At 40.5% G+C, this 13,742-nt stretch overlaps 2 protein-coding genes across 2 annotated transcripts; both read right to left on the bottom strand.

Moving 5' to 3' along the window:
- Nucleotides 1-375: 375 nt before the first annotated feature.
- On the bottom strand, nucleotides 376-5,205 carry LOC124059875 (extracellular calcium-sensing receptor-like). The gene is made up of 7 exons (XM_046390255.1): nucleotides 4,801-5,205; nucleotides 4,414-4,703; nucleotides 3,852-4,147; nucleotides 3,054-3,259; nucleotides 2,696-2,917; nucleotides 1,353-1,476; nucleotides 376-1,274 (listed from the first exon to the last, which is right to left on the bottom strand). Exons 1-7 carry the CDS (start codon nucleotides 5,059-5,061, stop codon nucleotides 376-378), a joined length of 2,298 nt encoding a protein of 765 aa, XP_046246211.1. The 5' UTR covers nucleotides 5,062-5,205.
- Nucleotides 5,206-6,998: 1,793 nt separating this feature from the next.
- Nucleotides 6,999-13,352, bottom strand: LOC124059185 (extracellular calcium-sensing receptor-like). Its single transcript, XM_046389009.1, has 8 exons — nucleotides 13,246-13,352; nucleotides 12,618-12,847; nucleotides 12,136-12,463; nucleotides 11,497-11,837; nucleotides 10,642-10,841; nucleotides 10,295-10,516; nucleotides 8,434-8,557; nucleotides 6,999-8,355 (listed from the first exon to the last, which is right to left on the bottom strand). The coding sequence occupies exons 1-8, from the start codon at nucleotides 13,350-13,352 to the stop codon at nucleotides 7,457-7,459; spliced, it is 2,451 nt and encodes an 816-aa protein (XP_046244965.1). The 3' UTR covers nucleotides 6,999-7,456.
- Nucleotides 13,353-13,742: the final 390 nt, after the last annotated feature.

Below are 13,742 nucleotides of genomic sequence, written 5' to 3'. Positions count from 1 at the left end.
TCATGTTGGTGTGTGCATATTGGGTCCTCTGCTTTGTAACTCATAAAAGGGTCATTATATTCGGCTTTATTCTCTCTTGAATAAATCACAAGATTCATGCTTGACATAAAGCAGCAAAATGTTGTGACAGAACCCAGAACCACTCATTCTTGTTATGTATTTATACTTTATTCGGTAAAAGCCTTTTGTAAAAAAGACAAAAACATATTTAAGGACATTAGAAAATTGATAACTAAAAAACAATTTACTTGAACAATCTTATACATAAAAAAAGTTGTAACAAGGAGAAAACTGTGTTGAAAGTGTGCAACATGGGCTCTACAACTATATTTTAAGATATATCTTAACTGTTTCAAAACCTCAGATATTTTTGTTTTAATTTTTGTTCATTAAATGTTTCTTTGTGTTTTTCTCTGGCTTAAACAATATGATGAAACACTTTGGAGCAAATATACACAGAATCAATCCAAAACTGGAGGCCAGAATGGCAAAAATCTCCACAGCCACAGTAAATTTCCCAGGAGAGCTGACATACGCTGGGATAAAGGTGATCCACACTGCACAGAATATCAACATGCTGAAGGTGATAAATTTGGCTTCATTAAAATTATCAGGTAGTTTGCGGGCTAAGACAGCTAACACTAAACAAAAGACAGCCAGCAGGCCGATGTACCCGAGCACAACCCAGAACCCAATATCTGAGCCCAATGCACACTCCAGGATGATCCTCTCTTTGTATGTGGTCAGGTTTTTCAATGGAAAAGGGGGTCTAAGAGCCAACCAAATAGTACATATTAAAACTTGAACAAATGTAAAAGACACCACAGTCATTCTTTGCTGTGGAGGACCAAACCATTTCATGACGTTACTACCTGGAAGTGTAGCTTTGAAGGCCATCAACACAACTATTGTTTTCCCAAGAACACAAGAGATGCAGAGGACGAAGGTGATCCCAAATGCTGTGTGGCGCAGCATGCAGGACCACTTCAAGGGTGCTCCAATGAAAGTCAATGAACATAAGAAACAGAGAGTCAGGGAGAAGAGCAGCAGGAAGCTCAGCTCAGAGTTGTTGGCCCTGACAATCGGGGATGTCCTGTGACGAAAGAACACAGCCGCTGTTATAATGGCAAGACAGGCACCAGCAACTGAGAATGCAGCCAGGATGATTCCTAGGACCTCGTCAAAGGACAGAAACTCTACAGGTTTAGGGAGACAAGAGTCTCTCTCTGCATTAGGCCAGAACTCCTTGGGGCAAGGGAAACAATCAGGAGAATCTGAAAAAAATAACGAAGAAGGGCTTTAAGCAGTCACATCCTTGATTTCTTAAATATATATTACAAACAAAAAGTTACCTGTAGCATTGCTAATCTCTCCCTCAGGACACAGTATACAATCATAGCAGCAGATGGGTTTTCCTTTCTGCAGCACTTTACGAGTTCCTGGAGGACAGCTGTCACTGCACACTGACACAGGGACCTGACAAGGAGATACAAACAAACTCACTTATTTCTTTGGAGGTTCCTGTTAGGTTTAGCTTGAAACATAGCTTTGAAATGAAATCAACAAACAAAATTTCCTTTTTATTTTTAACTACAATGATGAAAAATAACAGTTTCACATATCTCAAACTGTTCTCATCCAGGGTCATCTGATATCGCATTGTTGTCATGCATCCCTTGTGTTAAAACTTACAAGGTGCACAGTAGCATTGGTCTGCATTGTCAGTGTCTCACTGTGTGACGCAAAATGCCTTGCAGTGACAAAGCCTTTCTTACACGTGACAAACATGAAACAGCACTTTGGTTAAATTTAGACACCATTCTACTTTGTTCAGCTTAGGAAAATATCACCGATATTTATTTTTTCAATGGGATCAAACCCTGCTCTCTTGGGGGAACACTGACCCATTACTTAACTCCAGTCTCTATCCCTCTCAGGACTTTCTCGCTTTGAACACAATGCAGCTTTATGCATTTGCTCTGATCATCGTGTACTGATGCGGATGTCTTGACACTGGACATAGTTTTAAAAGCCAGTGCGTCTCATTCAGTTGTGACAGAGTATCTTTTGTATCTGGATTAGACATGGGAGGTTCGACTCTTTTTATGAACACAAGTTAGGTTCCTCTGGGCAAAATCTTATGGCCTGGGAGAGCAAGACTTCTGAATGAGTGATTCCTGCAGCATGTGTTGGATCTTAAGATCAGTTCATGGGGTGGACTCTGAGCTGGGACAGCATACACTGAGCAAAAACAAGTCCCAAAGTTGCTTTTCTTCAATGGCAAGGTTAGTACAGTATTTGTCTTGATATTTTTCTACAAATTCTGTGATGTTAGAGTGCCATAGTAGTGACTTGCACACCAATAGTCTGGATGACACCCCGAAGGATATGATTTACAGAAACCAACATTATGGTGATGGGGCTGACCATTACACCTCTTCATCAAAAATAAACACGTCATCATGTAGAACGCAGGATGTTTATCTGCTCTACCTTTCATCTAGTGCTGTTTTGTTTTTTAACAAGCACAGTTTATCGACTCAGCTAACAACAAATTGCTACAAATGTAAAATGTAAGTGTCTGATTGTATGATAAATATTTACTTAAAATTTGCCAAAGTGGTTTCAGATTATGTGCTGGTTGAGACAGCTCAGCCCTTCATCAGAGTTGTGTAGTTTTTCCAGCACTACTTACTTGTGTTCTACCCTCCATCCAGGTGAGGTTCCTGTTGATACTGAACTCCTGGCCTGCTGGCAATGATGCATCATAGAAACCTACTGTCACCAACTCAGTGCGGCCACTTTCACTCTTTTGCCAGTTAACCAGCTCATATGTGGCCACAGGATCCCCATTGGCATCAAATGACACATCATAACCATTTTGAGAAAAATTTACTTTCTTCAGCTGAGTGAGAACCTGTGAGGATGAAGCAAAGTAAGACAGCAAGGAGAGAAAACACAACATAAATTCTTTGTATTTGATTTGATTTGTAAAAAACTATATTATGGTGAAAGTAAGACAGCTGGGGTATTCATTGTTCATTTCGACTGACCTCTTTTAACTCTACCCTGGTGATTTTGTCACACTGATTTGCAGAATTTGTTTCCTGACACACTGAATTATGAATGGCATGTGCTATTGCATAAACAGCCTTGTACACCATGTTAGTGATTCGGAGCTGAGATGTGTCAGTGTACTGGCTCTGGAGCGTCTGTATGTCTTCAGATCCATCACACACTCTCTCATCCACGGCTGCAGCTGAAAACACACAGAGACAGAAGAAGGTGTTTTCTTCACTTTGACAAAGATACTGTGTTACAGTTCTGTATTTGTGTTTGTTTTGCTTTTGTTTGTTTTGTTCCCTTTTTAGTTGATTTCACGTGTGTGCAGAAATTCATATATCTGTATTGTTCAAATTGATATATAGAATATCTTTATTTTATTTTAGGTTCCAATGCAGTGTTTTACAAACACGTCTCCATCTGTTTTCCTTTAAATCTTAGCTGTTTCAATTTGTGTCAGGCCCTGTTTTCTTTTCAGCTACATGAATACCAACTCATGTTAACACAAATCACTTATCACATGATTAGAGACATTTTTAATGACAAACAGAGTGCACTGCTTTCCAGTATAATCACTGAATGACTTGAATTCTTTCCAGGTGTTTAAAATATATTTTTGCTATTATTGTCTTTCTGTAACTGTTATTTTGGATACTGTCAATGAAATGTGTGCCTGTGCTCCACCAGCAAAACAACACAACCACGGAGAACCAACAGATAATAAAACCATGTTAAGTATAGTTCTTAAGTTTAGTTTAGTTTAGTTGTTTAATTCTTGACCGCCTCACTTTTTCCCAGCCTGCAGTTGAATGCCTCCTCCCAGAACTCAGTAAGCAGTGGAGACGCAGCCACTTTAGTGGGAGAGAGATCCAGCAAGAATTCTCTCAGACCTGGAATGACAGATCGCTGAATCCCAAATCCAATGGCTCCGGCACAAAAGTCGAACTTCAGCATGTCTTGGTTGGTCACCCAGGATTCACTGCCGATCCACTGGCGAGGAGGAGAGGGTTCACGCGACAGCTCCTCCAGCAGGATCCTGAGGTCTCCAGAGGCTGCAAATGCCACAATAACCATCGCTGTCGACCTGGAAATACATTATGGTGTGTTATACAACACCAATTTGAGCATAAAATTAACTGTTTGTAATAGTTAAACATTTATTGAAATGTTGAAAAATGTAATGGATTGTGAAAGTATTGGTTTCAAAGATTACATTTTCATGAAAATATCTAATATGAAGAACAATGAACAGTATCAACATTAAACAACCAATTCTCCACCAAGACAGTGAAATAATCTTCCACCCAATGCTTTAAGAAATATTTTTGAGGGTTTGCATGATGCAGAAACCTGCGGATAACGTCTGCTACTCTCTGGATCCTGCTGCGTGGATTTGTTCGATAGAAAGATTCAGAGTATTCCACACAGATCCCCTCCTTCTGGGCTGCTTGCAGGAAAGTCGCCATGCCGTTATTGCCATAGTCCGAATCCGAGCGGACAGCACCTATCCAAGTCCAGCCAAAGTGTTTAACCAGCTTGGCCAGCGCGTCAGCCTGGAACTGATCACTCGGGATTGTTCTGAAGAAAGTCGGGAACTGCTGCTTATCGGACAGACATGCACAAGTGGCAAAGTGGCTCACCTGAAGGAAAAACAACAGTGTGGTTCTTTAACGGGAAAGACAAAAATACATGCCCTGTATTAAAGAACATTCATCGACAGAAATTCAAAATATTTACTTGAGGAATGTCAAAGGCCCCGATTACGCGCGACATGCTGATGGATTGCGTGGAGCCAGACTCACCGATGATGGCCATCATCATACCTGACTGTGAGCAATTATCGCCAGTGTAAAACACCGGATCCAGACCGTTTAATAGCTGGAATGCCGCTTGCACCACCACGGGAACTGCGGCGCACGTGTCGTGGATCTGATAACCGAGTTTGATGCCTGGCAGCAGCTCCGAGCTGTTGTTAATCTCCTCGATGGCGAAGACCATGGCGTATGAGAGGCGCAGTTCACGGGAGTCGATGCTGCACACAGACAAATTTTCAGAAAAAATAGCACAATTCACAAATGAAAACCATCTGGTAAAAGTGAGCTGACTGATGATTCAGTAACTGATGATTGCGTGTTTGAAACAAATATCACAGAGTTACCTGAACTCTAAAATTTAGAACACAGAATTGGATACCTGTGCAAAATTCACAGGAATTTAATATAATAACCATCAAGGAATTTTAAAACTGACAACACGCCTGAAAGCACATCATACATGTCTAAACATTTCTGTCCCCACACATAACATATTCTTATCCATCACAATGCAAAGCATTTCTGAAACCAATATCACAGTTACCTGAACACTAAAATGTAAAGCACAAAATTGGATATCTACACAGGAATTTCAGTGCACTGATTAAAAATCTATTTAAATCTATTTAATTAATTAAAAATTCCAGTTAATTTTAATTATGTTCAAAATAAGCATATTAAAGATTTCAACACTTGCTGAAATCACAAAAAGTTGACAACACGATTTTAAGCATTTTATTTTAAAAACATTTCTTTTCCCACACATTATAACTTTGTCTTATCCACACGTCTCTTACGAACCTTCCTGTGCACTTCAGACCCTCAGGCATGGTGGTGTAGTTATTCTCCACTGTTTGTTTGTAGCGGTGTATGGAGAAAACACCTCCAATAACGTAGTCACCATCCATTGAGAATGCAGGCAGACGAGTGGCACCCTGAAGCTTACATTTCACAGATGAGGCCTCAGTGCTGACCCCAGTGCCATACTCTTTAAGCCCAGCCCTTTGTTTCAAGGCAGGTGAGTTTTGCTCACACAAACACAGAGACAGAATCAGACCAATAAAGAGAGCTGAGATCTCCATCCCACAAGTGTATGTGAGCGTAATGTATGTGTTTTCTCTCTTTTATATAGAGTTTGAGACAGCAAACTCCTACTACTGTGCACCAGCTTAACACACATCAGAGGGGACGTCCTTGCCTCATGGTCAACAATGGTCTCTTATCCAAGTCTTTTCTATGGTTTGTCCCCATCCGTGTCTCTTTAGGAATATACAGTATGTTACAAGTTATACTTGTAAACACATCTTTCTAATTCTGTCCTGCCTTGCTTCCAATTTTTTATTGTTTAGCTCACATTGTATGTAAACCTAACAAATGCAAATCTTTAATGGCTTTGTCATGGTCTGAGTTATCTGTTGCCTTGTTTCCTGTTTTATTTTGTACTTTTCTCTCCTTGTGTTTGTTTTAGCTTTTCATTGATCCTTGTGTGTTTTGTCAGCTTTACATGGCTTTTGTTCTGCTCCCAGGCCATCCACCTGAAATCTCCATTTTTTTCCTGTCTTTGGATCTTCCCTTTCTACAGACCCCCTCCACCCTCCCAGCTTGTTTTGGACTTCTTTTTGTTGGATCTTGGTTGAGGAATGTGTGGAAGCTGTTCCTTGAATATGGGGTATCGTTCTGTTGTTCTATCATCTGTTGGTTAATTTCTGTTTTATTTTGTAGTTTTTCTCCTCTTGTGTCCGTTTTAGCTTTTAATTCCTTGCATTTGTCTTTTTTTCCCCCCATTTTTGATCACTTGCCTCTCCCAGATTGTTTTCACCTGTCCAGTTCCCATTTTTATATAAATACCTGTGTTCTACTTGTATCTCTTGTCAAAAATAATGCATCTAATAGGGAAGCACCCATTAGGACAATGTGATTGTGGATTAGGGGAAGAATCAGTGGAACATGTCATCTGTCACTGCCAAAAATATACAGCAAACAAAGAAAAGCCGAAAATTGCTGTCTGCAATTAAACCACAAGAAGAAGAAAAAGAAGCCTGTCTTCTCAGTTCATTTTTGTTCTGTGCCCCATATTAGCCGCTTATTTGAGAGAATTCATTGTCTGGACTATTATTATCTGGACACCCAGTCACCTTTTGCTGCATCTGGTTCCTTTTTTGAGCAAGTTTATTATGTTAAAGTTTCTTGGTTCACCTTCTTCCTCATGTTGGTGTGTGCATATTGGGTCCTCTGCTTTGTAACTCATAAAAGGGTCATTATATGTGGCTTTATTCTCCCTTGAATGAATCACAAGATTCATACTTGACATAAAGCAGCAAAATGTTGTGACAGAACCCAGAACCACCCATTCTTGTTATGTATTTATACTTTATTCAGTAAAAGCCTTTTGTAAAAAAGACAAAAACATATTTAAGGACATTAGAAAACTGATAACAAAATAAAAATTTTGTTGAACAATCTTATACATAAAAAAAGTTGTAACAAGGAGAAAACTGTGTTGAAAGTGTGCAACATGGGCTCTACAACTATATTTTAAGATATATCTTAACTGTTTCAAAACCTCAGATGTGTTAGTTTTAATTTTTGTTCATTAAATGTTTCTTTGTGTTCTTCTCTGGCCTAAACAATATGATGAAACACTTTGGAGCAAATATACACAGAATTAATCCAAAACTGGAGGCCAGAATGGCAAATATCTCCACAGCCACAGTAAATTTCCCAGGAGAGCTGACATACGCTGGGATAAAGGTGATCCACACTGCACAGAATATCAACATGCTGAAGGTGATAAGCTTGGCTTCATTAAAGTTATCAGGTAGTTTCCGTGCTAAGACAGCTAACACTAAGCAAAAGGCAGCCAGCAGGCCGATGTACCCGAGCACAACCCAGAACCCAATATCTGAGCCCAATGCACACTCCAGGATGATCCTCTCTTTGTATGTGGTCAGGTTTTTCATCGGAAAAGGGGGACTAAGAACCAACCAAATGGTACATATTAAAACTTGACCAAATGTAAAAGACACCACAGTCATTCTTTGCTGTGGAGGACCAAACCATTTCATGACGTTACTACCTGGGAGTGTAGCTTTGAAGGCCATCAACACAACTATTGTTTTCCCAAGAACACAAGAGATGCAGAGGACGAAGGTGATCCCAAATGCTGTGTGGCGCAGCATGCAGGACCACTTAGTGGGTGCTCCAATGAAAGTTAATGAACATAAGAAACAGAGAGTCAGGGAGAAGAGCAGCAGGAAGCTCAGCTCAGAGTTGTTGGCCCTGACAATCGGGGATGTCCTGTGACGAAAGAACACAGCCGCTGTTATAATGGCAAGACAGGCACCAGCAACTGAGAATGCAGCCAGGATGATTCCTAGGACCTCGTCAAAGGACAGAAACTCTACAGGTTTGGGGAGACAAGAGTCTCTCTCTGCATTTGGCCAGAACTCCTTGGGGCAAGGGAAACAATCAGGAGAATCTGAAAAAATAAATCAAAAAGAACTTTCAGCAGTCAAATCTTTGATGTTGTAGACCTGCATGAGAACCAAAAAGTTACCTGTAGCATTGCTAATCTCTCCCTCAGGACACAGTATACAATCATAACAGCAGATGGGTTTTCCTTTCTGCAGCACTTTACGGGTTCCTGGAGGACAGCTGTCACTGCACACTGACACAGGCACCTGGCACACAGATACAAATTTATTAATTTCCATGAGGGTTCCTGTTACTCTTTGGTTTAAAGCATATCTTTAAAATCAGTGGATGAATTTTCTTTCCTCCTCTCAAATATTATTAGCCATATGTTGTCATTGGAACAAAACCAATGACTCCAACTTCCACTCCTGTCACTCAAGTGCAAGATGTATTTTTCTAATTTTTATGATAGTGTTGATATTTTTGGCAGATGGAGATGTTTCCTCGTGCTTCTTTTTCCACAAACACCCCTGATGTCTCACTGAAAAAATATTTTCTTCTGTCCAAATCAGTGACTTTTATAAAGATGGCCAACTTGAGAGCTCCTATGAGTGAAGCCAAAACATTTTTATCACCCTTTGGTGCTGGGCTGCCGTACAGGTCATAAACCTCACTTTTTACATGTTAACACGGGACTTTCAAAAGGTCCCCTTTACATAATTTTTGCCAAAGACGGTTTGTCATTTCACATATCTCCTGTCAGATTGAGGTTCATGTCTCTGATAGGTTCAGTCTCAGTTATTCATTTTCAACTGAGTGTTTCTCAGGACTTGTTCACCACTTATATAAAGATGCACAAGGTACCTATTTTCATTGGTCTGCACTGTCAAAATGTCATTGTCTGACGTATAATACCTTCCTGCTATATGGCCTTTCTAAAATGTGGTGTCCCTCACTGAGGTGAATTGTGTTTTTAAGTCTCTCAAGTCATCATGCCAGACATAAAGACCCAGGTGACCTCTCCACTGGCCCCAGAACCCACAGAGCATGCGCACATCAGACTTCTTCCAGCCAAGCTGGCTAATTTTTGGTTTAGTCTCTGCTAACTTGAATGGGACAGATCATCAGTGATGTTCCTGAGGTTATCTCCGCCAGGGTTGATCAATCCTTGGCTTGTGTCCTAGCAGCATTGGCCCCCACCAGATCACCCTTCTTAATTCAAAGCCCTATGATCTCTTAATGGTACCTTGAATTGATGCTATATCTTTGAGGCTGCGGTCGAGGACTTTTCCTAGCATCTTAATTGGCTTCTCTGTGATGGATGGATTTGCAGGACCATCCAAAATGGAGCGAAAGTCCACACTGTTCTCCGTCCACACTGAGAACTGAGATGACCGACAGGGATTGTGTGGAGATTGTACAGACTTACAAATACCTGGGAGAGCAGCTGGATGATGAACTGGTCTGGACTGCCGACACAGGTGCTCTGTGCAGGAGAGGGCAGAGGACAGAACCGGTCGTACTTCCTATCTATCTATCTATCTATCGATCTATGTATCCTAAATTTAGCTGCTGGCTGAGACAACTCAGCTCTTTGTCCCTCTACCATCAATTCAGTAAATCACTGAAGCAACAGAGGGAGGAGGACAGAGGACAGGGTGAATGGTTGATAATGATTGATGTCTGATGCCATTTGTGTTCCAAAGGCATTTCTATCACCTTTGCAACATATCATAGAAGTTAGTCATTCTACACATTGGACAAGTCGGTGCGTTAAGTTTTTTTTTTTTTCAGAATCATTAAGATCTATAAATGCTGCAGGAATGCATCAATCAATTTATATTAAAAAGAAAATGGAACAAATGTCAAAGCAAGCAGTCTTTTCATTCAAATAAGAATTGAACTTCACAACTTGAACTTATATTAAAGTAATATTTGACCAAGAGTATGTATATATTATGAATCAATTAATAAAGCTGTGTACTTTGTCTATCACTCCTTACTTGTGTTCTACCTTCCATCCAGGTGAGGTTCCTGTTGATACTGAACTCCTGGCCTGCCGGCAGTGATGCATCATAGAAACCTACTGTCACCAACTCAGTGCTGCCACTTTCACTCTTTTGCCAGTTAACCAGCTCATATGTGGCCACAGGATCCCCATTGGCATCAAATGACACATCATAACCATTTTGGGAAAATTTGACTTTCTTCAGCTGAGTGAGAAGCTGTGAGGATGAAGCAAAGTAAGACAGTGATGAAGAGAAGAGATTTAACAGAGATTTAATGTCTTAAAGTTATATTACCGTGGAAATAAAAGCATTAGTGTGTTCATCAATTAATTTTGACTGACCTGTCTGGGCTCTACCCTGGTGATTTTGTCACACTGAGTTGTAGAATTTGTTTCCTGACACACTGAATTATGAATGGCATGTGCTATTGCATAAACAGCCTTGTACACCATGTTAGTGATTCGGAGCTGAGATGTGTCAGTGTATGGATTCTGGAGCGTCTGTATGTCTTCAGATCCATCACACACTCTCTCATCCACGGCTGCAGCTGAAAGCACACAGAGAAGAAGAATGTGTTTGAAGCTTCGACAATGGTATTATAATAGTATTCATTACTGTGTTTATTATTCTTTTCATACCTTTAAATCTCAACTGTATCAGTTTGTTTTATTTGTGTCTTTTGTTTTCAGAGTCGTGACTACCAAGGCTTGTTAACACCAATCACTCATATGATTTGAGGCCTTCATGTAAGAACAGTACACCACTTTTTCAGTGAAATCACTAACTATCTTTAGTTGTTTTATTTGTGTTGAAAATAAAGAAGTGACCTGAATTCACTCTTATTATAACAATCTAATTCATAATGTAAATGGATGTTTAATAATATCATTATTTTTCTTTACCTGTGTGTCTGCAGACTGTCAATATAATGTGTGTTTATGTTTGGGACTTAAGTTTTAGTGCACACAGCAGCCAAAATCATACAAAATCTTGACAGGACCTAAAGTTGAAATCAATAACCAAGATTGTTCATAAAACTGCATCTTCTGTCCACCTCATGTCTTTGTTCAATATCAATATACTGTGTACTGTAATATACTAGAAATCTGTGGCTTGATCTTAAAGTAGCTGATGACCTTTTAACATAGTAAGCTCCACTCAAACAGACAATCAACAAAATAACAACCACGTGGAACCAACAGATATTGATATCATGTTAAAAATCAGCTTGACCACCTCACTTTTTCCCAGCCTGCAGTTGAATGCCTCCTCCCAGAACTCAGTAAGCAGTGGAGACGCAGCCACGTCAGTGGGAGAGAGATCCAGCAAGAATTCTCTCAGACCTGGAATGACAGATCGCTGAATGCCAAATCCAATGGCTCCAGCACAGAAGCTGAACCTCAGCAGGTCCCGGCTCGTTACCCAGGATTCACTGCCGATCCACTGGCGAGGAGGGGAGGGCTCCAGTGACAGCTCCTCCATTAAGATCCTGAATTCTGTAGAAGCTACAAATGCTACGATAACTGTTGCCGTTGACCTGGAGAAACATGAGTAGCCCACATTAAATTTTACAAAGTAAATATCAAGACTGGTGAAAAAAGGAAGGGAGACACATTTTGTGTGGTGAATGTACAGCTTGGGTGCCACAGACTATTGTTAATAGCAAGATATGCATTATTGATGAAAAAATAAACATCATACCAGTGTAAAATCGGAATAAAAAGTTCCAAATGAGAAAATGTCTTTTTCTTAGCCTTATCAAAACATTTAGGGCTTTGTAAGCAGAAAGTCAGTGTCACACAGGGAACAAAAGCCTCAAACAGTGATACAGAAACCTGCGGATGACGTCTGCTACTCTCTGGATCCTGCTGCGTGGGTGGGTCCGATAGAAAGATTCAGAGTATTCCACACAGATCCCCTCCTTCTGGGCTGCTTGCAGGAAAGTCGCCATGCCGTTATTGCCATAGTCCGAATCCGAGCGGACAGCACCTATCCAAGTCCAGCCAAAGTGTTTCACCAGCTTGGCCAGCGCGTCAGCCTGGAACTGATCACTCGGGATTGTTCTGAAGAAAGTCGGGAACTGCTGCTTATCGGACAGACACGCACAAGTGGCAAAGTGGCTCACCTGAGGAAAACAACAGTGTGACTCTTTTAAGTGTAATTCTTTAAGTCAGAAAGAGAACAATAAATCAGTAAATAATCGCCAATTGTCCACAATGAAAACATATTGGCCAGAAATTCAAAATATTTACGAGAGGAATATCAAAGGCCCCGATGACGCGCGACATGCTGATGGATGGAGTGGAGCCAGACTCACCGATGATGGCCATCACCATACCTGACTGTGAGCAATTATCGCCCGTGTAAAACACCGGGTCGAGACCATTTAACAGTTTGAAAGCCGCTTGCACCGCCACGGGTACTTCGGCGCACGAGTCGTGGATCTGATAACCGAGTTTGATGCCTGGCAGCAGCTCCGAGCTGTTGTTAATCTCCTCGATGGCGAAGATCATTGCGCGTGAGAAACGCAGTTCACTGGACTCCAGACTGCACACAGACACTCATGTCACTGTGCGAATTTACAAATAATCAAGACAATTCACAAATCAAAAACACACCACAATAGAGAATTCATTCTTGGACTGGACAATTAACGATAACTGCAAAGCATTTCTGAAACCAATATCACAGTTACCTTAACACAAAAAATTTAAAACACAAAACTGGACATCTACATCGGAATTTTAATGCACTGATTAAAAATCAAATTAATCAAAAATTCCAGTTCATTTTAGTTATGTTCAAAATATATAGATTAATAAAGATTTCAACACTTGCTGAAATCAAAAAAACTTGACAACACGATTTAAAGCACATCAAACATTTTAAAACATTTCTTTTCCCACACATTATAACTTTGTCTTATCCACACTTCTCTTACTGACCTCCCTGTGCACTTGAGAGGCTCAGGCATGGTGGTGTAGTTATTCTCCACTGTTTGTTTGTAGCGGTGTATGGAGAAAACACCTCCGATGACATAGTCTCCATGCATTGAGAATGCAGGCAGACGACTGGCACCCTGAAGCTTACATTTCACAGATGAGGCCTCAGTGCTGACCCCAGCACCACTCCTATCCTCTGTAAGCCCAGCCCTTTGTTTCACAGCATCTCTAGAGTCATTGAAGACAAGAGCTGAGTTCAGCCCACGCAAAACCAGAGACAGAATCAGACCAATAAAAACATCTGAGATCTCCATCCCTCGTGTGTCTGCATATGAGCATACCTTATGTGTTTTCACTGTTTTATAGAAATTAAAAACAGCATCTTCCCTCCTTCTTTTGTAGGTCAACTTACTACACCCATACAGTGTTGCTGCTATTGGGTCTTCTTTCTTATGTCAGTCACACAATTGATCTGTTGCAAGTTAATGTATTTGAAATGA

Source organism: Scatophagus argus, chromosome 5, assembly GCF_020382885.2.
Source record: "Scatophagus argus isolate fScaArg1 chromosome 5, fScaArg1.pri, whole genome shotgun sequence".
In the NCBI taxonomy this organism is placed as follows: domain Eukaryota; kingdom Metazoa; phylum Chordata; class Actinopteri; family Scatophagidae; genus Scatophagus; species Scatophagus argus.
Note: the sequence above shows the minus strand (reverse complement) of the source record. Positions and strands in the feature narration are given on the sequence as shown.

Excerpts from the sequence above, each read along its gene's own strand:
- LOC124059875 (XM_046390255.1), bottom strand. The coding sequence starts at position 5,061 with ATGGTCTTCGCCATCGAGGAGATTAACAACAGCTCGGAGCTGCTGCCA. Across the intron at positions 4,148-4,413 it reads GTAGCAGACGTTATCCGCAG|GTCGACAGCGATGGTTATTG; the intron begins GTTTCTGCATCA and ends ATGTATTTCCAG. Across the intron at positions 1,275-1,352 it reads AGAGATTAGCAATGCTACAG|ATTCTCCTGATTGTTTCCCT; the intron begins GTAACTTTTTGT and ends TATTTTTTTCAG.
- LOC124059185 (XM_046389009.1), bottom strand. The coding sequence starts at position 13,352 with ATGCATGGAGACTATGTCATCGGAGGTGTTTTCTCCATACACCGCTAC. Across the intron at positions 11,838-12,135 it reads GTAGCAGACGTCATCCGCAG|GTCAACGGCAACAGTTATCG; the intron begins GTTTCTGTATCA and ends ATGTTTCTCCAG. Across the intron at positions 8,356-8,433 it reads AGAGATTAGCAATGCTACAG|ATTCTCCTGATTGTTTCCCT; the intron begins GTAACTTTTTGG and ends TTATTTTTTCAG.